General features: G+C 41.0%; 1 protein-coding gene across 1 annotated transcript in view; it reads right to left on the bottom strand.

Annotated features, from left to right (window-relative positions):
* Window positions 1–19162, bottom strand: part of LOC126483963 (lysM and putative peptidoglycan-binding domain-containing protein 3) — a gene marked incomplete at its 5' end in the record, with an annotated part of 79252 nt that extends 60090 nt beyond the window's left edge. The window contains 2 exons of the mRNA XM_050107261.1: window positions 2519–2600; window positions 19114–19162. Of these exons, the coding sequence (XP_049963218.1) occupies window positions 2519–2600; window positions 19114–19162 (131 nt within the window). The remainder of the gene's footprint in view (window positions 1–2518; window positions 2601–19113) is intronic.
* Between the last annotated feature and the right edge of the window lie 1034 nt (window positions 19163–20196).

The raw sequence follows: 20196 nt of genomic DNA, 5'->3' as shown, positions 1-20196 counted from the left end.
ATATTTAAGCTCTTATAAGACGTGATGATAACAGAAACATCCTCCAACTTGTCACAAGCGATAAATTCCCATGACTGGGCAGAGTGTGCCATTTTTATCAAGACTGTCCCTGACCGCATTTTGGACAAGCCATCCATCTCCCCAAACTTGTCCTTCACCCACCTTAGGTGATTGTTCACACCTCAGGTCAGACCTCCCAAACTCCAGAGGGACCAATTAGCAATTGGGAAGATAACAGCTCAGGCAATCACCCCTCCCTGGACCTGGGTTGTACCAGGTGGCATATCTGAACCCTATGTGTCGATTCATGGCTCGTAATTGTGTGTTACCCAGTCACCTGTTATGCGTCAATCACGAAGGACCGGTCTTCAGGAGCACACAGGGAGAAAGAAGGAATAAAGACTTCAAACGCTGACGAGGAGATGAAGAATAAAGAAAGAGGGGAAAAAAGCAGACTAAGGACTGTTCCGATGCCAGGCTCGGAAAATTCAGAATGCAATCCCGAAAATATCCAAGACATGTTCCCAAAGGGAGAGGAAAAAGAAGAACAGGAGGATAGGCATGCAGTAACGATAAGGAAAGAGGTTGGTTGGTTGATTGGAATTGAAGGGACCAGACAGCAAGGTCATCAGTCCCTGGTTTCAAATGTGGTCCATTGACATCTCAGAAAAATCAAAACGATAAACGGTAAAATGCTAAAAAACATAAAAGTGCAGTCATGTTGTCAATGGTGTAAACAAAATGAGGGAAGTCAGCACGTGAGCAACCCCAAGGCTATGCTAGACACAGGAAATACCCCATCTCTGATGCAGTACAGGCAAGACCACCTGCTATTCAAAAGCATTCAACCGCTAGAATGTAGAAGTGCGCATTGTAAAAGGAGACTAACCAATTCTAAAAAGTGATAAAAACAGAGTAAAAGGGAAAGAAAAGATCTTGGCCAGGGAGGGGAGTCAGGAATCTCCAAACACAGCTTACATTTGGAGACACCCCAACCCTCACCACCCTGCCCCTACTCTAGAGGGAGATTAAAAACCTTAAAACTGAGAATAAAAACCACTTTCAAGGAGGAAACTGAGAACCAGTTCGACCATCCGGGAATCGTCTGCCAATATTAAAGGTAAAGTGTGGGGAAGACTGTACTTAGTACACAGAGCCAAAAGAAGGGGACATTCCACCAAAATGTGGGCTACTGACTGGAAGGCTCCACAACCACAAAGTGGGGGTGGCTCATTACACCAAAGAAAACCATGGGACAGCCTGGTATGGCCGATGCGGAAATGACACAGGGTGGGGTCGAGTCCTTTTGGGAGAGGCGCGAGGAAGAACGCCAAGGGACAGGTGTCACCTTAGTCACACAAAGTTTATTAGACAGGGAGGTAGCCTCCCAAAAGTTGGTCCACGATTGTGCGAAGTGGGATTCGATATGAAGCCGTAAATCCACCGCAGGAGGCGTTACTGAGAAGGGGGCTAAGTGACTGCTCCCCCAACCAAACAATCAGCAAGCTAATTACCTGAGATACCCACATGGCCAGGGACCCAAAGGAAAACAACGGAACCAGCAGCATGATGAAGTTCGGCGAGACAGTCACAGATGGCAAAGACCAAGGGATGGTGGGAAAAACACCGGTCAATAGACTGAAGACCACTAATTGAGTCCGTACATAGCAAAACGTGGTGGAGTTGGGACTGTTTAATAAAGGTAAGGGGAAATTGCCATCAAACACCCCACATGTAATTGGCATGTGATTTTCCATGCCAACAGAGGACGTGAAGGCATATCCCACACGATCAGCAGATTTAAAGCCATCAGTGTAAAAAACAACAGCAACTCGAAACTCCCATAAAATTCGGTGGAAAAAACAATGGAATACCATCGGGGGAATGGAATCTTTTGGACCTTGGCAGAGATCGATCCGAATCCGGGGCCGAGGAACTAACCAAGGGGGGGTGTTGGGGAGGAAACATGGGAGACAGGACAAAGAAGGAAGCTGAAAATCACGGCGAAGAGACGTAAGGTGGAGCCCAACCAGTAAACCCACCCGAGGGCGAGAATCGGATGGGCGACGTCCTTGGTCTGGGAACAGGATAGCATAGGAAGGATGAGTGGGAGAGGAATGGGCAGCGACTGCATAAGAAACCAGAAGCTGGGACCGCCGAACAAAAATGGGAAGGGGGAATATCCCAGCTTCAACCAGGAGACTATCAACAGGGCTAGTAGGGAAGGCACCAGTGGCCAAACGGATACCACGATGGTGGACTGGATCCAGGAGGTGGACTGTGGAAGGAGCAGCTGAACCATAAACTTGACAACTATAGTCCATGCGAGACAGCACTAAAGGCCGAAAAGGCAGAGAAGGATGGAGTGGTCTGCACCCCAAAAGGTGTGGGCAAGAAAGCAAAGAACATTGATTTTACGGAAACATCCATGAACAAATGAACAACAGGTCAGAATCATGTTGCAAAGGTGGGGACAGGACCTCTGGCTACACCAGAGGCTCCTTGACCCAGGACTTACGTTTCTTCTTCTTTTCTGTTTGAGATCGAGGAGGGCTGTGCAGGACGGCTGTGTGGCAAAAAGAAGCCAGCTGCAGCAAGATCTGGAACAGAAAGAGATCAGGCGACCTGGGGGCTCACAGACTGTGGTTCTCGTGGTCGTCGTGCAGCAGCAGACCTTTGGCCTGGAAGGTGCCGGGAAGGGGTATCCCGGTAGGGGCACCCTTGACCGGCAGATACCAAAGAAGTGGGACACTCCTCCAGCTGGGGAGGGGGAGCGGTGCCCAGAGGGGAGGGTGTGGGAGTCGCAGGGGAGTGGGGGGAGGAGAGGGGTTAGGGACTGGGGTAAGGAAGGGGGAGGAAGGGATGAAGATGTAACTAAAGCATAGCTAGAAGTCATGGACAGAGGATGAATACGTGCATACTTCTTACGAGCCTCAGTGTAGGTTAGATGATCAAGGGACTTATACTCCTGTATCTTCTTTTCCTTCTCATAAACGGGGTAATCCGGTGTATGTGGAGAATGATTGCCACGACAATTCACACACACAGGAGGGGAAACACAGGAACTCTCCTCATGGAGTGGACATCCACAGTCACCACAGAGCTGCAAACAGCGGGAAGACATGTGTCCAAAACGCAAACACTTAAAACACCTCATAGGTGGTAGGATGTACGGCTTCACATCACATCGATAAACAATAATCTTGTCCTTCTCAGGGAGGGTATCCCCTTCAAAGGCCAGGATAAAGGCACCAGTATCAATGCAAATATCCTCCGGACTCTTCTGAACATGCCGAACAAAGTTAACACCCCGCCGTCCGAGGTTGTCCCACTTGAACCATATTCAAAGTTTGGTGGTGGTGGTGGTGGTGGTGGTGGTGGTGGTGGGGGGGGGGGGGGGGGGGGAGGGGACAAATTTTGCCACAAGATGGTTACACACACAAAGGGCCGCAGACTGGGCAGCTGAAGCAGTTTTTATCAACAAAGAACCCGACTGCATCTTACTCAGAGAGTCCACATTGATAAACTTGTCTTCAATGTGTTCCACAAAAAATTAACGTTTGGTATTGGTGAAAGTATCCCCATTAGTCCTGGTGCAAACCAGATAGCGGAGGAAAGGTTTCGCCCCTAGCCGATGAGCCTGACCCTCTTCCCAGGGGGTAGCAATGGAAGGGCAGGCCAAAGGGGCACAAGAAGCAGCACTAAAAGAATCATTTCCATGCAAAGAGACGGCCGTACTGATGAGGGGCTCTTCCCATGGGCATCACCCAGCCACAGCAAGAGCCATCTGGCACGGTGGACATTGCCAGGAGTTCCGATGCTCCAGGACGACAAGCAACCACTCCTAGGCTTACATGAGGAGGTTACAGCTCAGGTATCAGAAGTGTGATCCCTGTGTTTTCAGGGGGCTCAACCGAAAAGGTACATAGCGACCCCCACCACATGGGCTGGCTACCGTGCTGGCTATGCACCCTAGCACCAGACAACAACGTGAAAGAAAAGGTGGAATGTACTAGGAGGGCACACGTCGGAGACACTAGGTAAGGTGCTCTTCCCCAAATGGCTCACACTACGGAGGAGAAATTTTGTAATGGAGGTCAAACCCCAGAGGGGGACCAAGGAATGCCAAAAGGAGGAGATGATTACGCAACAAAGTCGGAGTGTAAAACCAACAGAACCAGGAGGACAGCAGGGCCAACATAAACAAGGACACCAAGAGAGGGAGAGAAGAGGACGAAGGGGAAGGAGCAAGGAGAGGAAAGGAGGAGAAGGGCAAGGAAATGCAGCCCGGGAAAGAAGGAAGGCTGCAATAGCTCGGGGCGCTGTGCTTGCCACGCACATACTCACAAAAGGACCACCAGCCCCGCGCGCGTGTGCATGGGGGGGGAGGGGGGGGGGGAGAATGGTGTGCTTTAGTGTTGGCTCTACACATCGCAAGTATGTCCTCTAATCAGTGCGCTTGCAGAGTATGCCGAGAAAAATAATACTTCCACTTTCTACCACCAGATAAAAATATGGTGCTGAAACCAGTAACAATGTGAAATGCTTTCTGTTTTGATTCAGTATGCCATTTATCACTTGGTGAGACATGTTTATTTCTTTTGTGTAGTGTTGGTGTAAAGCATTGGTAGTCAACGTGGTCCCTGCCGCCTGCTAGTGGCCATTCCTGCTTTTATGGTTGGCAGTTGGTGCTAGTGGTTTTAGAAATATTTTTATTTGGTTTTCACAAAATTTTGACAAAATATTTGACAAGCAATTATTATTATAGTTTTAACTTGCTGTAACTCTGCTTTATAAATTTTCTAACTTAAAGTTACTTCCCTGCTTTATAAATCACCATTATTGTGAAAGCTGTGTGCAGTTCAAAAATTTTACTACTAACACAGATACAGACGTGGGCAGTAGGTAGAAAATGCTGACTACTATTGGAGTGAAATGTAAAGAAGGTTGGATTTTTTTTAATACAATACGGAATGGCTGTCGAGAAGGAAGGCGATGCACTGCTGGTAAAAGTTGTTTTATCAGAACAGCAGCAATAGCAGAACTCCACTGCAGTAACATCGCCAACAAAAACAGATGTTAAGAGCCCCATGTCAATAAATCGGCTAAAGAATATGATCAAGAAATTCAAAGAAACAGGTGAATTAGATGGAGCAGCAGGAAGAGTGAGGCAGCCTATTCCCATGGTAGTATTTGATGAAGTTGCTGTAGCTATAGCACAGTGCTCAAGCTGTTTCATGGGAATTCTCTCTCCCCTAACCGAAGGTTCAAAAGATTTTGCAGCACATTTTACAGTGGTATCTGTTGTAGACTGGCAAGACAGCCAATCCACAATGACGGGTAGCCGAAAGGCACGCGTTTAAGCTCACGCAGGATGGCGTGAGGTCTGGAACAGGTCAAGGTAATGAATATAGCAAGTAAAGTTCGTAGCTTCTTGAATACTTAACTTTAATCCATAATTGGTGAACATCTGTCTGATGGTACATGCATCACAAGATAAATAGCAATTGATAATGGCGCCTTGCTAGGCCGTAGCAAATGACGTAGCTGAAGGCTATGCTAACCATCGTCTCGGCAAATGAGAGCGTAATTTGTCAGTGAACCATTGCTAGCAAAGTCGGCTGTACAACTGCGGCGAGTGCTAGGAAGTCTCTCTAGACCTGCCGTGTGGCGGAGCTCAGTCTGCAATCACTGACAGTGGCGACACGCGGGTCCAACGTATACTACCGGACCGCGGCTGATTTAAAGGCTACCACCTAGCAAGTATGGTGTCTGGCGGTGACACCACAGTATCCCTGCAAGATTCAGAATGCACACCAACTGAAACCCCAAGATAGGCTACAATGCTGTACTTTACCGCTCACTTTTTGGCATGGATGGAAACGGATGACATGTGCGCAGGGAATATGCTTCGGATGGATGAGGCACATTTTAGTCTCCATGGTGCCGTGAACACATAGAGCTGTTGCACATGGAGTCCTACTCCACTCCATTACAGACATCTACTGCACTCAGCTTACGTGACTGTGGTGAGGTTTGACATGCTCCTTCATCCTCAGTCAGTTTTTCGTCGAGGAGATGACACCTCACACACCTGTTAGGTGTACAGTGACGCCTGCATGTTATAAGGACCTCCTCGTGCAACATGTGATTCTTGCAAGATTGGGCGACACTACATGTCATTTGTAGGTGAAAGATTTGTTTTGATAAATCTTCAGTAATGACTGCATCATCTGCAGGCAATTTCAAGATGCATGGCCTTCCACATTCCTGACGTAAATGCATGTGACTTTTGGTTGTGGAGATATGTGAAAGACTGATGTATCCAGACTCTTCCTGACCTGCAGGATAGCATATGACGATATCGGTTATGCTGTGAGCAACTGCCAACTATGCCACATTACAGAGGGTGAGTTGGGAGACCATTTGAACACATGTTGTGACAATATCCTAATAAATGTTCCAGAAGCATTGTTATTGCATGTCTGGTCTTTCCTCTCCTTTTTGTACACCCACACCACATTTTGACTGCTTACCATGCATTTTCACCTGATGCAAAAACTGGAACCACTATTTTTTCCAGCATACTCCTTGTGCATACCAACTAATGGATATACCTATAATGTTTCAGTGTCTCGTGCTGTATACAGCCTGAACTGCAGCACTGTGAACACTGTCAGTTAGATCGCCGGGAAAGCCTGAAGAGTTACATCAAAAGTCTCTACTGTCAGTTTAATTACTTAATTTGAATATGGAGAAGAGTTATACCTCTGCTAAAGAAACACAATTCAAATGACACAGAAAACTACTGTACCACTCTTTTTCCTGTTGTCACCATTGTCAAAAATAAAAGGATCAACTATGAAAGACAGATTAATGAATTACTTGAATAAATAAAAGCTTTTAAGGGAATCACAGTTTGGCTTCTGAAGTGCTAGAAGTACAGAATTGGCCATATTATAATTCAAAAAAGTAATACTTGATGCTTTTGATAAAGGTAAGCTATTACAGACTTATTTTTAGAGCTAAGATATTTGATGCTGTTGGCCACAAGATTCTACTAAATAAACTACAAGCACTAGGAATAAGAGTCGTAGCATGTAGGGTACAATAATATATACCTCAAATTAGTTTAAACCTTTAATGGAACACTTATCAGAAACAAAATACTTTAATATAGGAGCCCCTCAGGGTAGCATATTAGGGCATATTCTGTTCCTGATATACATAAATGACTTTCCCAAAACACACACACACACACACACACACACACACACACACACACACACACACACCACCTCATGCACGTATGAACACTACCACCGACCAACCGGAATTCCCAATATTGTTAGTCAAGGGGGGAAAATTCTCTTTGCTGACGACAGGAAGATTAGTTACTGAGAAAGCAAGACAACTCCTTGCAGAAGAAGCAAATGAAACCCTCAGGGAAGTTTTCAACTGGTAAGGGAAGGAAGGAAGATTGGGTTTAAAGTCCCGTCGACACCGAAGTCTGTAAATACGGAACACAAGGTCGGATTGTCACAGGATGGGGAATGAAATCGCTCATGCCCTTTCAAGCAAACAATCATGGCATTTGACTGGAGCATTTAGGGAAATCACAGAAAACCTAAATCTGGAGGGCTGGACGCAGGTTTGAACAGTCGTCCTCCCGAAGGAGAGTCCAGTGTGCTAACCACTGCACCACCTCACTCTACGTTTGCAATTGGTCAATGAGCAATACAGCCACAGTGAACATAAAGAAAACAAATGCCATGCATCTCAGATTGAAGAGAAAAAATGATGGTCTTCAATCAAATGTAGATGACACCTCTGTAGACTGTGAACAAGTACAAAATTTCTGTTCTATTCCTATACTGATTTTCAGTTGAAGTTTTGTGAGCATGCAATGATACTTGCACATGGAATGTCATTAGCCTATTGTGCCTTTACTGTCCTGTCATTAGTACGTAACAGCCAGTGTCTTTTAGTAGCACATTACATGTACACTCAATTCTTAGCCATGGGATTCTTTTCTGGGGAACAAATGCACAAAATATGAACAGTTTTCAAACTACAGAGAAGAGTCACAATGATAACAACCTAAAATAGTCGAGCTTATTGTAAATGTCTGTTCTAAACAGTGGGGACTTCAACTAAACCACATGAGTACATTTACCTATCAATTGTACACGTAAAATGAGGATGAAAATTACTGCACAAACAACTCTGTTCATGACTTGGAACAAAAGAAGACCGAGTTCATGTTTGTCAACAAAGAACAAACAAACTCCAAACAGCATTTTTAACAAGCAATAGAACTATACAATAAATTGCCAAAGGAGATTAAAGACATTACTAAAACAAACTTATCTGTTAAGAAACACATCTTTGCATTGAAGGATCAGACTACTCAGATAACAGAGTAGGGGTTTGGTAAGAAATATAACACATCGTGTAGCACTAATGTTTTTCATTGTTTAATAACTTCTGTGTAAAATACTATTGTACACTAGAGATAAACTGAATGAGGCAACACCGTTTTAAACAGACTGGCCTTGTATTTGGTAGGGTGGAAGCTCCAGTCTTCACCCAGCCACTACAATTTTGCTTCACTGTGGTTTTCCTTCAGGCAAATACCGGGATAGTTTCCTGGTATAAAGCCACAGCCAAATACCCATCCTATCCTTGTCAAAATAAAGCTCTACTATTTAAATGCCTGTAAACACAAACCGTGTTATTTTTTGTTGTTCTGAAATTGTGATACCAAAACATGACCAATATCCTTGTAGAAGTGATCTACAGATGAATTAAAAAGCACCATGTTTCTTGTTTCTTTCATTACATTTTACCTGTTTTGTGACATGGTCGAAGGTATTTCTCCTTTTTGTCTTCTATTAATAGATACAGTCAAATTTCAGTTTTATTGGTTTTATTTAACACTACAGTAGATAGTGCTGTTTGGAATTCAATGTTTCCTTATTTATACTGCTGTCTGTCAATACATAAGTAAAATGTCTGGAAATGGCTGGGTGCTTCATGACCACAGCTCTGTGGTCAGAGATCATTGGTTCAACTATTGTCATCTCATAGACCCAAATATAGAGGTTAAAACAAAATATTGAACCTTCTTCCTGACAAACTATTAACAGTGGCTCAGTCTGGATCCTGTAATGGCTTCTCTTCTGGGAATGCAATATACAATCTCATGAACTCACTCATAGTAGAAACACGGAATAGAATTACCCTGTTAAGAGTGCGGGTTTACTAAGTCCTCTGATTGTGTAAATCATCTATCTAATCATGTACTAGGTCAACTATTTTGCATTCTCTTATCTTCCTTTCTTCACTTCATCCAGCTCTTTTATTCTTCTCCTTACTATTTTCTTCCATCTTTCCACTGTACCTTCAATAGCCGTTGTCAGAACTCCTTACCTTTAAGTACATGTACCACCCAGTTCACTTTCCTTTCATTAACCAAATTTAAGAGAATTCTTTTTTCCTTTACCATTTGTTACTTTATTTTATCCATGTTTTTTTCCTCACTTCTTCAGCATCCAGCTTCCTCAACTCTACAGAAAAATATTCCGTGCAAAGCATCTAATCAATAGTTTATTTAACTCAAGCCCCACTATTTGATAATAAGCATTGCTGTGGAACCTAAAATGGTATGGAATTTAATATCTTTCCTTTGTATAGATGGAGTTATATCTTACAAAAAAGATGGTCACATTAGCAAACGATAGAGCACGAATATAAAATAAATTGACAGTGGGTGAACATTAAATATGGCATAATCACAAGGTTCAGTGCTCTGTCCACCCCCTTTCTTGGTGTACCAGGAACATTAAAGGCATCTTCAGAAACTTTTATGTTTGCAGATGACAAGTATATGGATAACAAGTCTAACGCATCAATATCAGGCACAGTCTGGAGACTAATGGAATGGCTTACGACTGGTTCAGAGCCAATAGGTTAAGTCAATCTTATGAATCTCATACTATATCAACAAAAATATTCAATTTTTGAAATTATAACGTAATTGGACAGATAAAAAATCTACTCACCAAGTGACAGCATGAAAACACAAATATAAAGGTACTGAAGCCTGCGAGCTTTTGGAGCCAGTGGCTCCTCCTCCTGGCAGAAGGAGTTGACGGGGAAAGAAGTGGGGTGAAGGGTAAGGACTATATCCTTTTCCTAAACCTCAGCAGTCATTTCATCCCTCTTCCTTCCCCTTCAACCCTTCTGCCAAAACAAGGAGCCACTGATTTTGAAAGCTTGCAAACTTTAATATCTCTATACATGTGTTCTCCTCCTGCCCCTTGATGAGTAGATTTTTTTATCTGGTCAATTGCAGTAAATCTCATACTATACAGATTCAAGAGGATAAAAATTATTTAAAGGTACCAAAAGTCAATGGGCATACATTGGATGGACGTGTGAAGGTCCTAAGCACTAGATAGATAATAATCCAAGATGGTACAAGCATGTGGATAAGTTAACAAAAAAGCTCTGTTCTGCTTGCTTCACACTCTTAAATCTCACTGTGGTAGTCTGCAGATGGAACTGCTAGCATACCTGACAGTTTCACTCAGTTCTATCCTATGGCATCATCTTCTGGGGTATTGTAGCTGTGGTGAGGAAAGTATTTATTCTACAAAACTGTTCAATGAGACTATTGTGTACAGTCGATAACTGAATACTTGCATAAGGCTCTTCAGCAACTAATGACTCTCAACACTTACCTGCCAGCATGCAGATCCCTAATGGTATTTGTGATTAATAATGAGAGTGAATCTAGAATGAAATCGGCAATTTAAAACCACAAAACTAGAAGCAGAAATAATTTCTGCATGGACTATTCTTCCTTCTCAAAGGTTTAGAACAGTTTTATATTTTGGTGAAAAAGACTGACAGGTTGGCAACAAACATCGGGTGATGCACTGAAAATCACCAAATATTTAAACATAAAGTAAAATAATATCTCATTAGCCAATCGTAAAATTTATCAGAATATTTGGCCTCAGCATGCACATTGCACGTAGCTCTAATATTTGTATCAGGTGTGTGTGTGTGTGTGTGTGTGTGTGTGTGTGTGTGTGTGTGTATGTGTGTGTGTGTGGGTGCGCGCGTGCGTTTACATAGATGCTTTATTTGAAGTATTAAACAGCAGCTGAGTAGTAGAAGAGGAGAAATAGTTCCCCCCCCCCCCTTTCCCAGTTTATTTGGCATGATCAAAATAAATGGGACACCACATTGATGGGCATTCACTAATTAAAGCGACAAATTGATGCAGGAAAAACCTCTCCAGATAATCGTCACCAATATTAATACGTTTTTTTGTACCTGGTGAAAAGAAGTATCTCTCATTTTGTTTGAGCCACTTTCCCATACATTCTTTTATCTCCTCATTGGGCTGATTCAAAATGGTAAACCAAAGTTTGATACCACATTAAAATATTGTTTAGAAAAGCATCACCTTCCCTTTAGTAGTGTTCTTTCAAGCCTCCATACACTCTGAGTCTTGTTTCCTTGTGGTGTACTAACTCTTTCATGACCCACTTTCCACTCATTTTGCTGTACTTGAGCTTGTTACTGATAATGTTATGTAGAGTGTGAACACTTACTGCAACTGCTTTTTTTCCCTGTATGTTCAGATGTAATATGTTCGCCTCAAAGGATAATGTCGTCTGTGTAGGTTTCAAGCAAAGGAGCTGACACTTCAACTGAAAGGCCAGCACACTACTTGTCGGTCACCAATATTTGACCATTTTTGAACTGTTCACCCACTTCTGTTTTTCATACAACTTTCATCATACTATAAAATCATTCAAGAAAATATTTTTGCCAGTTTTTCACTTTCAGAGAGCACAAACCAGATCACTAATATGGGAACTTCAATACAACACAATACTGTTAAATGCAACACTGAGTTTATAAACAAAATAACTTTTAGCTGTCAGCTGTTCTCAGCTCATCCCAGTGATACCAATCTGAAGTCATGAAAGAACAAAACTCCTTGTACAAACTGTTAAATTTCCACATAAATTTGTCTCTATAATTACTGAATGTCCCTTATATGTAAAGCAATCTAGAAGTAAATTACATAATTATCAGTTTGACTGCATCAGCACTAATTACAATTTGTAGTTGGTTTACTTTACAGAAGTAGCCAGAACCAGCAGTACTGCTTGTTAATGTGTAACTTAACTCATTCCACATCCTTCACAGCTCTAGTTCATGAGGAAACAGATGGAACACAATGTATGAATGAATCAATAAGAAGTATATGATGGACACTATATAATTATTTCACCTGTAAACATTGGTGGAAATTTAACACTGTTCAACCCACAACATTACCTGCACTGGGACATGAAACATGTTGCTTCTGCACACGCACAGTTATTTTCCAATCACAAACAGCAATTGTCCAAAGCAGTCAATGGTTTATGTAATATTAAAACTTAATATAAATGCTCACACACTTGTCTGATATGACAGTGAAGCATTCATCAGCATTACAAACATTCAAGTGTGTGCACAATCAGTGTGTGCAAAGATTTCATTAAATCCATATTAAAAGAATATTGGTAACATGCTTCAGTTCGGAAAGTCACTCTGAAATAGCTGTGGGCCCACTTCAGCAAGACAGGGATGGGGAAAGATAGCTAAATTGTGAACAGCTATTCCCTGATACACTAATGGTTCCCTGCCTTCATAGCCCAAAGTGAATTTTCGATGGCACATATACAATTTTTAATAAGACCTCACTTTTTAGTAATTAATAAAATAGTGAGTGGGTGCTAATTTAAAATAAGAGCTGCACTCTTCTTAGAAAATTATATACACTGGTAAAATATGGTGTACTTAAATACATAACTTACATACAACACCAGCTTTATAGCTGATGGCTTCTTCCTTTAATTAGAGCATCAGAGCACAATTCCATACCATTGGTCAGGTTTGATATCACATGTATGCCACAACCTAATTTCTAGTTACAAATTGTTGCTATTTGTTAATGCTGTTGACTTCACAACAAAGTTAAAGTTTGCAGGTGGATGGAGCCTAGTTTCCACAGTAAGTTTCCTTCACTGATATCAACTTGGATTCCAATATGCCACTGCACCCAGGCAGATGATATATTCTTTCCCTGTTATTCCACAATCTGTACAACAGAAACCAACTAAATTGTGCTCGTAAATGTTAAGACACCGACCTTGTATTTGGGAGGATGGAGCTGCTCTGCCTGGCCATCCTAATTTGGGTTTCTATGTTTTTCCCAAATCACTAAGGCAAATGCTGGGATGGTTCCTTACGCAAGGCCACAGCCAACCACCTGTCCTATCCTCAAAGAATGTTATGGGTCATTCCATGTCAGTTCAACCAGGGGCTCCAGCTCAGTCTCAGATTTGACTGAAATTCAGTACACTAATTCTACCACGTGTGGAACACTCATGTACAAAGTATTAGTTTCCCCTGCCAATTAGTTCCAGAATTACGGCTTGTGAAAGAAGGTGGCATAAACGGAAATTGCAACCCGCATCTGCCAATCTATCTTCAGACCCAACTTAAGGTCTTAATAACTTAAATCATCTTGTGATGCAGTTTTTCTTGTTGTATTTGGTGATGTGGCTATTGTTCCACAACACAATTTTGTAAAAACATATTGTAAACTGTTCTGCATCTTCTTATCCTCTCCCACAACTGTTTAATCACTAAGCAACATGGACTCGCATTCGGGAGGACGACGGTTCAATCCCGCGTCCGGCCATCCTGATTTAGGTTTTCCGTGATTTCCCTAAATCATTCCAGGCAAATGCCGGGATGGTTCCTCTGAAAGGGCACGGCCGACTTCCTTCCCTAATCCGATGAGACCGATGACCACGTTGTCTGGTCTCCTTCCCCAAAACAACCAACCAACCAACTAAGCAACAATATATAGACAGATTAACACAACCTATTATTAATGTTTACCGCACCTTAACTGCTAAAAACCAGTAGATTTTGCTTGGAACAGAAGTTCTCCCACACTTTAGCTAGTGTACTCAGTACATTGAGTGCCAAATTGTACTGTCTTCCTGAGACTGTGGTAGGAACTGGAACGGTCATAAGAATATGTTCAAAAGAAATCCAACACCTGTCTGCCAAATGTGGCCAATGAAATGATCTTGCTGGTCCTGCTGGTGCCGTGAAGTTCACAAATACATCACCTTTTGCTTCACAGCACTCTGCAACACATCTTAAGTACCATTTGTCATCATGAACAGCAATAACATAGCAACCTGGTTGTATGTTGCTGCTTTTGCTCCTGAATCCTGAGTCAGACACACTGTGAAGACACATGTCGTGCATGACAGTCTGCTCATCTGCACATTGTCAGAGGCAGCTGGAGAGAATTGATGATGGCTCCTTGTGCCTGCAACAGTTTTAACATGTTCTAGTCTGCTTTTCAGCAACTCTTCAACTGATTTCACCTCATATTTCGAAACACAGAATGATTGTATGCCAGAGATATTTTTCTGTACCCAGCTAAATAATTGAAGTGGTGTTAGAATGTGACCTTCTGTAGGTTACTGTAGACTACCTCGTGATGCCATGAGCTTAATGGTAGTACCAATACCACCACACATATTTTTACCATGACTTATTGCGAAAAAATTCCATTCTGTGTGAATCTGAAAATCATGGTAATGCATGCATAAATTTTTGAGATTTTTACAGTTTTTGTACTGAATAGCTGCCCTATCACTGAAGTATTTTGCAAGATGTATGTGAGGCAGCTTGTTTTTCACATATGCCATGACAGTGTGAATGTGGGCATGAACTGCAATGGCATCATGAACTAAACAGTCACTAAAAACGCACAGGTTCATGAGAGACACATCACCTGATTCACCCCTATAGTAAATCGCAAATGGCTGGAGAGTTGCTTGACTGTTGTCCCAATGATATCCTTGGATGGCATCTTTAACTATAAATGCATAATTTTCAGAAAAGTCTAGTATTACTATGATTTCATCTTGTTTCAAATAATCCTTACCAAACTGGAGATAATACGTTTGTGCTGTTGCTGTGAAGCTGTGTGTGGTCAGTTTGTCCATTTTTTGACAACACATTTCAACAAAATCTTCCACCGTACATTGCTTTGTTTCAAGACTAGTACGATCCATGTGTGTCCATTGTTTATAAGAAACAAGTTTATCGTCATCCATAAAGAGTTCACCATACAGTTTGTTATTCATGTGTTCTGCAAGATTTGCCTTACCAGGACACTTTTCACACCTGTGTACCATGCATTGGTAGGAACTGATGTCACACACTAGCAGCTTCTTTGCACCTTTGTAATACAGATCAGAATTCTTTATAGCAGCAAACATCAGCTTAGCATTTTGATGGGTCTCACATACACAAACATTGTGTGTGCCCCTTGCACTTACAGGCACAACTCATTTTGGCCAAAGATTGAAAAAAGATGATAAACCTACTTTGGTATTGGGATACTTTTCCTTGAATTCTACATATAGTTCTGATATGTTGCATAGCAACAGTCTTTTTTGCATCTGTACACCTACATTTCCCATTTTCACTGTTACATAGTATTTTTTTCAAGGCATTATTTGGCTGTAGTCATTATTTTCATAAAACTCCGTCACTAGCACCTTTATTTCTGAACTCAATTGCTTACCCTGAGCCTGCTGAAGGTGTGGAAGCACTCCTTAGGTTGCTTTTGTTTTCCTAGCTTGCTTTACCATATATGTAGAAACATTGAATTCCTTTCCAGTGTAGTCAATAGACCAGCTGGAAGGTGCAGCGGTAAGAATAGCTACTTTTTTCTGGCATGTGGATGTGACACATTTTTCTTTCAAATCATGCACAATTTTGTCCAAATCAGAGCATTTCTGGCATGATTTCTGTTCCTTTGGAGCAGATAGTTCTTCCTCTTCCAACATCAGTGTGTCAGCTATATTGTGTTTTAATTCCATTCAAACTTCTTGTAGTTTTTTTCTACCATAGTCTCTTTTCCCAACTTTGTGTGTCTTCATGGGAGACAAATCAAGAGCAGTCACTGAAGTATTTAATTGCTTATCTGCTGTGGTTGTAGATGGCTCATACTCTTCGTCACTGTCATGTAAATTATCAGAATATTTTTCATTTTTTAGCAGTGTAACACACCTGGAACATAACTTTTGTCCTGGTTTCGTGTTAAGACCCATGCACTGATTCACTTTCAATACTGATTTTATATCAATTTCTCTGAGGCTACACTTCACTGTCTTCTTATGAATCCAAAATGGATCAAAGAACTTCTTTGAAGGAAAGTATACTTATCTAGAAACACTTTTATATGATGATAACAAACACCAAAGTTTCCTGGAACTATACTTCTTGTGCCCACAGGGTGTATCCCGGATCTCCATAGCAACAAATCTTGGTCCGATTCATCCAGATCATACAGTACAAAGTGGATGCCACATTTTGTTCCATATGCTGTTTTATGATATTCAGATGCTTGTGCTCTACCAATACTGCAACTTGTTTGAACAAAAGCACCACAAGTACACTCTTCTGTTGCCATACTGACTTTCCACAACAGTACTGACCAGTCTGAACTAGAATCTTAAAAACATGAGTAACCTGTAATTGTAGCTTGTTTCCTTTGTTGTTCCTGCCTCACAATGACTCATTCTGTCCCTGAAAACTACCATTGTTTAATTTTCTGTTGCCTAATGGTTTCCAACAATTGCTGCAGCTTTATCTGAAACAAGCTGTCTGCATCATCACCATTACTTGCTAAATTGTGTTAAAAGAAACGTAACCAAATACATCGCTGTCAACTTTTGTTGTACACAAATGCCTTGCAATAACAAGTTAAAATTCTGCCACATATTATATTATGGTCTACTTATGCAGTGTTTGAAATTTGGCTTGGATATCACTTGTCCCTTTTGTGCTACCACACTTAGAAAATCCATGATTTTCAGGTAATTTTTCAAATTTTTGTATTTTCGTATGCTTTTAACTCTGTGTGACTGATATAGGCAAGATGAGTTCTGTATGTGTGTGTTTCGGCCACATTAAGCTTACCACAAAAAAATTTATAGCCTACCCTTTTTGAGTGAATTATATTTGGCATAGAAGGCACCTACAATATGTACCTTTTAACGTACTGCATTTTTTAATCACAATTGGGAATTTTTTATTTTCCCTCAGAAATATGTTGTTGGTGTTTTGATCCATAGAGTGTGTTCTCCACGTGGATGTTACTGGGCTGTAAAAATTTCACTGGGCTGTGCGGAATAGTTTCAAAGTTATTAAGACCTGAAGTTGGGTCTGAAGATAGATTGCCAGATGCAGGTTGCAATTTCTGGGTCATGTCACCTTCTTTCACACGCCATAATTCTGGAACTATTTGGCAGGGGAGCTTAAAATTTTGTACATGAGTGTTCCACACTTGGTAGCATTGGTGTGCTACCAAATCTGTGACTATCAACTGGAACATTTTCTCAAATTTGTTGAATTGACATGGAATGACCCTTACGTATTCTGTGAGGTGTACATTTGATCTATTTATCTATATTGTACTGTCCTGACAATTCCTACATCATTATGAGATAATAATTGGATGAATTAAGACAATGACAACAAATGAGCAGTTTTCTCCTCTACATTTGAACACACAATTCCTCAGAGAGGGCCAAAAAGTGAAGCAGACAGGAAAAATTCTTCCCACTGACATATCTCAAGAACTACGTAGGCCCTAGAGCTGTGTATTTTCAGGCCTATCCAGTAAATTACAGTATTAAAGTGGAAGGAGAATCCTGACTATCTCTAAAAAGAATTGTCCTCCTCAGAGGATAGGCAGGGATCTGCTCCTGCCTTGGTGTAGGATGTCAAATCTTACATTTCTACAATGCACATCCATGTCTCAGTGCATCATTAATTCCTTATGATCATTTAAATTTTGTTCCACTGATTGCTGAATAATAGTGTAAAATACAATGACTCAGGTACAGAATATATTATGCACTTGTTTCATGATGAACTGACAATTGGTATTGACTGTTAGCTCACTACGCTCAGGATTCAAATTAGGAACGGAGCTATTACCACATTAATCTATGTCTAGCCCAGTTCATTTTGGAATACATCTAGTTTTTGAAAACAAATCTGGTCTAATTGATACCAAGATTATGCCCAATAATACAAGGATCTGCCCCCTGAGACTTCAAAACCTCTTCTATTTGAGTGTCTTGTTCGGTTACCTCCCTTGTCTGTGCAGACAAGAATATTACACTTCACTCATAACTACTGAAATACGAGCAAAACATGTGGATGCTGTTTTATTTCCTTTACCTGAAACTATTGTGCTGTGTGTAACTGCCCCTAATAAGTAGCAACATATGAATGTAAGAATGTCAAAGACCTCCATAATGCTACTACACGGGAACATCTCTTTTGATAATTTAGATCTGACAAGCTAGTATTGGGTGCAAAATACCATATACAGATTGAACAACCAGCCATACAGTTAAAGTACGTGAATTGCTTTCGAACAGCAACGTAGCAGATACCATTGGAGTTTGAGCTGAAGCGAATTATACGGATAAATCATTCAAAATAAATATCATGCAACGGTGACTTAAGGCTGTTTCCTGGTATTCATGATACTTTTGACATATGTTGTAAATTGTTTCTGACACGATTTCTCTACAACGCAGATTTGTATGAAAAAGTATTTGCTATACCTATTTTCTCTTTAACGTTGGATAAAAAACGTTATACATAGTAACTTGGTGACTGCAGAAAACGCAGTAACAACATCAAATACATGTTGGACGCCTGTCACAGAACACTTTCCGTCCCTATCCTTTTCCACTGAGTTTCTCTCGGTATATAACCATCGCAAGATAAATGACAAGCGTTATGCAGAAATGCCTCGACGGGAAAAGTCATGACATCGATATGCTATCAAATGTCAAATAGTAAACAATGGGCAAACGAAGTAACGACGCACGTCACTGCCGTAAGTATGAATAGCTAAAGGTAGAGGAAATACAAAGAAATCCTTCACAATGTTAATAATATTTCATTTACCACGCCACTCACCTTTGTCTTCGAAGCTCAGTTCCTGACTTCTGTTTATAATAACTCTGTTTCATTATACATTAACAACTAAACTTAGGTAGGCGTCCCTGCAACAAACCTTCAGTACCTTGTATATTACTACTATCCCCTATGCATACAGCACTCTTTATAGAACACTCATAGATGCTCCATCATCGCTTCTTTTCACTTCCAATCTCTCTCGGTCATACTTTGACTCTGATGCGGACCTAGTAAAAACAAGCTTTTTTGAAGCTTTCACGACCAGCGAAGTAAAATGTTTTTGAAATTCCGCTACGATGATCTTATAACACACGAGTTTTTACTGCGTGTAGAAATGAGTATTTATTTATTTATTTCTTGTTTCACCATATGCCAAAAAAATCGTAATCCGACAAAATAAAGTTCTGAAGGTTAAGGTCTCTCGAACGGCTCTGGCAACAATGTTGTGTACATATCTGCAAGGATCTGTCAGCTAATTAACCAAGGCGATGACGCAAAACGTTTTTTAGAGGAGCTTCCAAATAATATGGTTGCGAATGAAATTTTCACTGACGTTAATAAATGGTTTAAAGCTAATTCACTGTCTTTGACTTCACTTTGAAAAGACCCACTATAAACAGTTCAGAACCTGTAAGAGATTTCCTTCCCGTATATGTATAACATATGAAGACGAAGATTGAACAGGTTGACAGCGTTAAATTTCTGGGTTTATAACTCGATAATATAATCAGTTGGGAAGGGTATTTCACAGAACTGCTGAAGCGTCTAAACAAGTCTGTATTTCTACGGTATATTGATAAGTTTCACTTATGGACCGTCTGACAGCAACTGAATAAAACACAATTTTAGTGCCATACGCGTTTCGCCTTTATTTTCTGCAAGGCATCATGTTTAAAAACATTTGACAGTCGGCAACAGAAACCAAAACATTGCATTAAAACAAGCGTTCAGTGCATAGTGCTGTGGAATGTGGAAAAAACAGCAAATTGGCGCTCATAGGAAGAAGAACAACAACAAAAATGCAACAGGAGCGTAATATGTAAGAAACTGTCTACGCAACCTGCCACTGATGATGCCTTGCAG

Source organism: Schistocerca serialis, chromosome 6 (genome assembly GCF_023864345.2).
Source record: "Schistocerca serialis cubense isolate TAMUIC-IGC-003099 chromosome 6, iqSchSeri2.2, whole genome shotgun sequence".
Classification (NCBI taxonomy): Eukaryota; Metazoa; Arthropoda; class Insecta; order Orthoptera; family Acrididae; genus Schistocerca; species Schistocerca serialis.
Note: the sequence above shows the minus strand (reverse complement) of the source record. Positions and strands in the feature narration are given on the sequence as shown.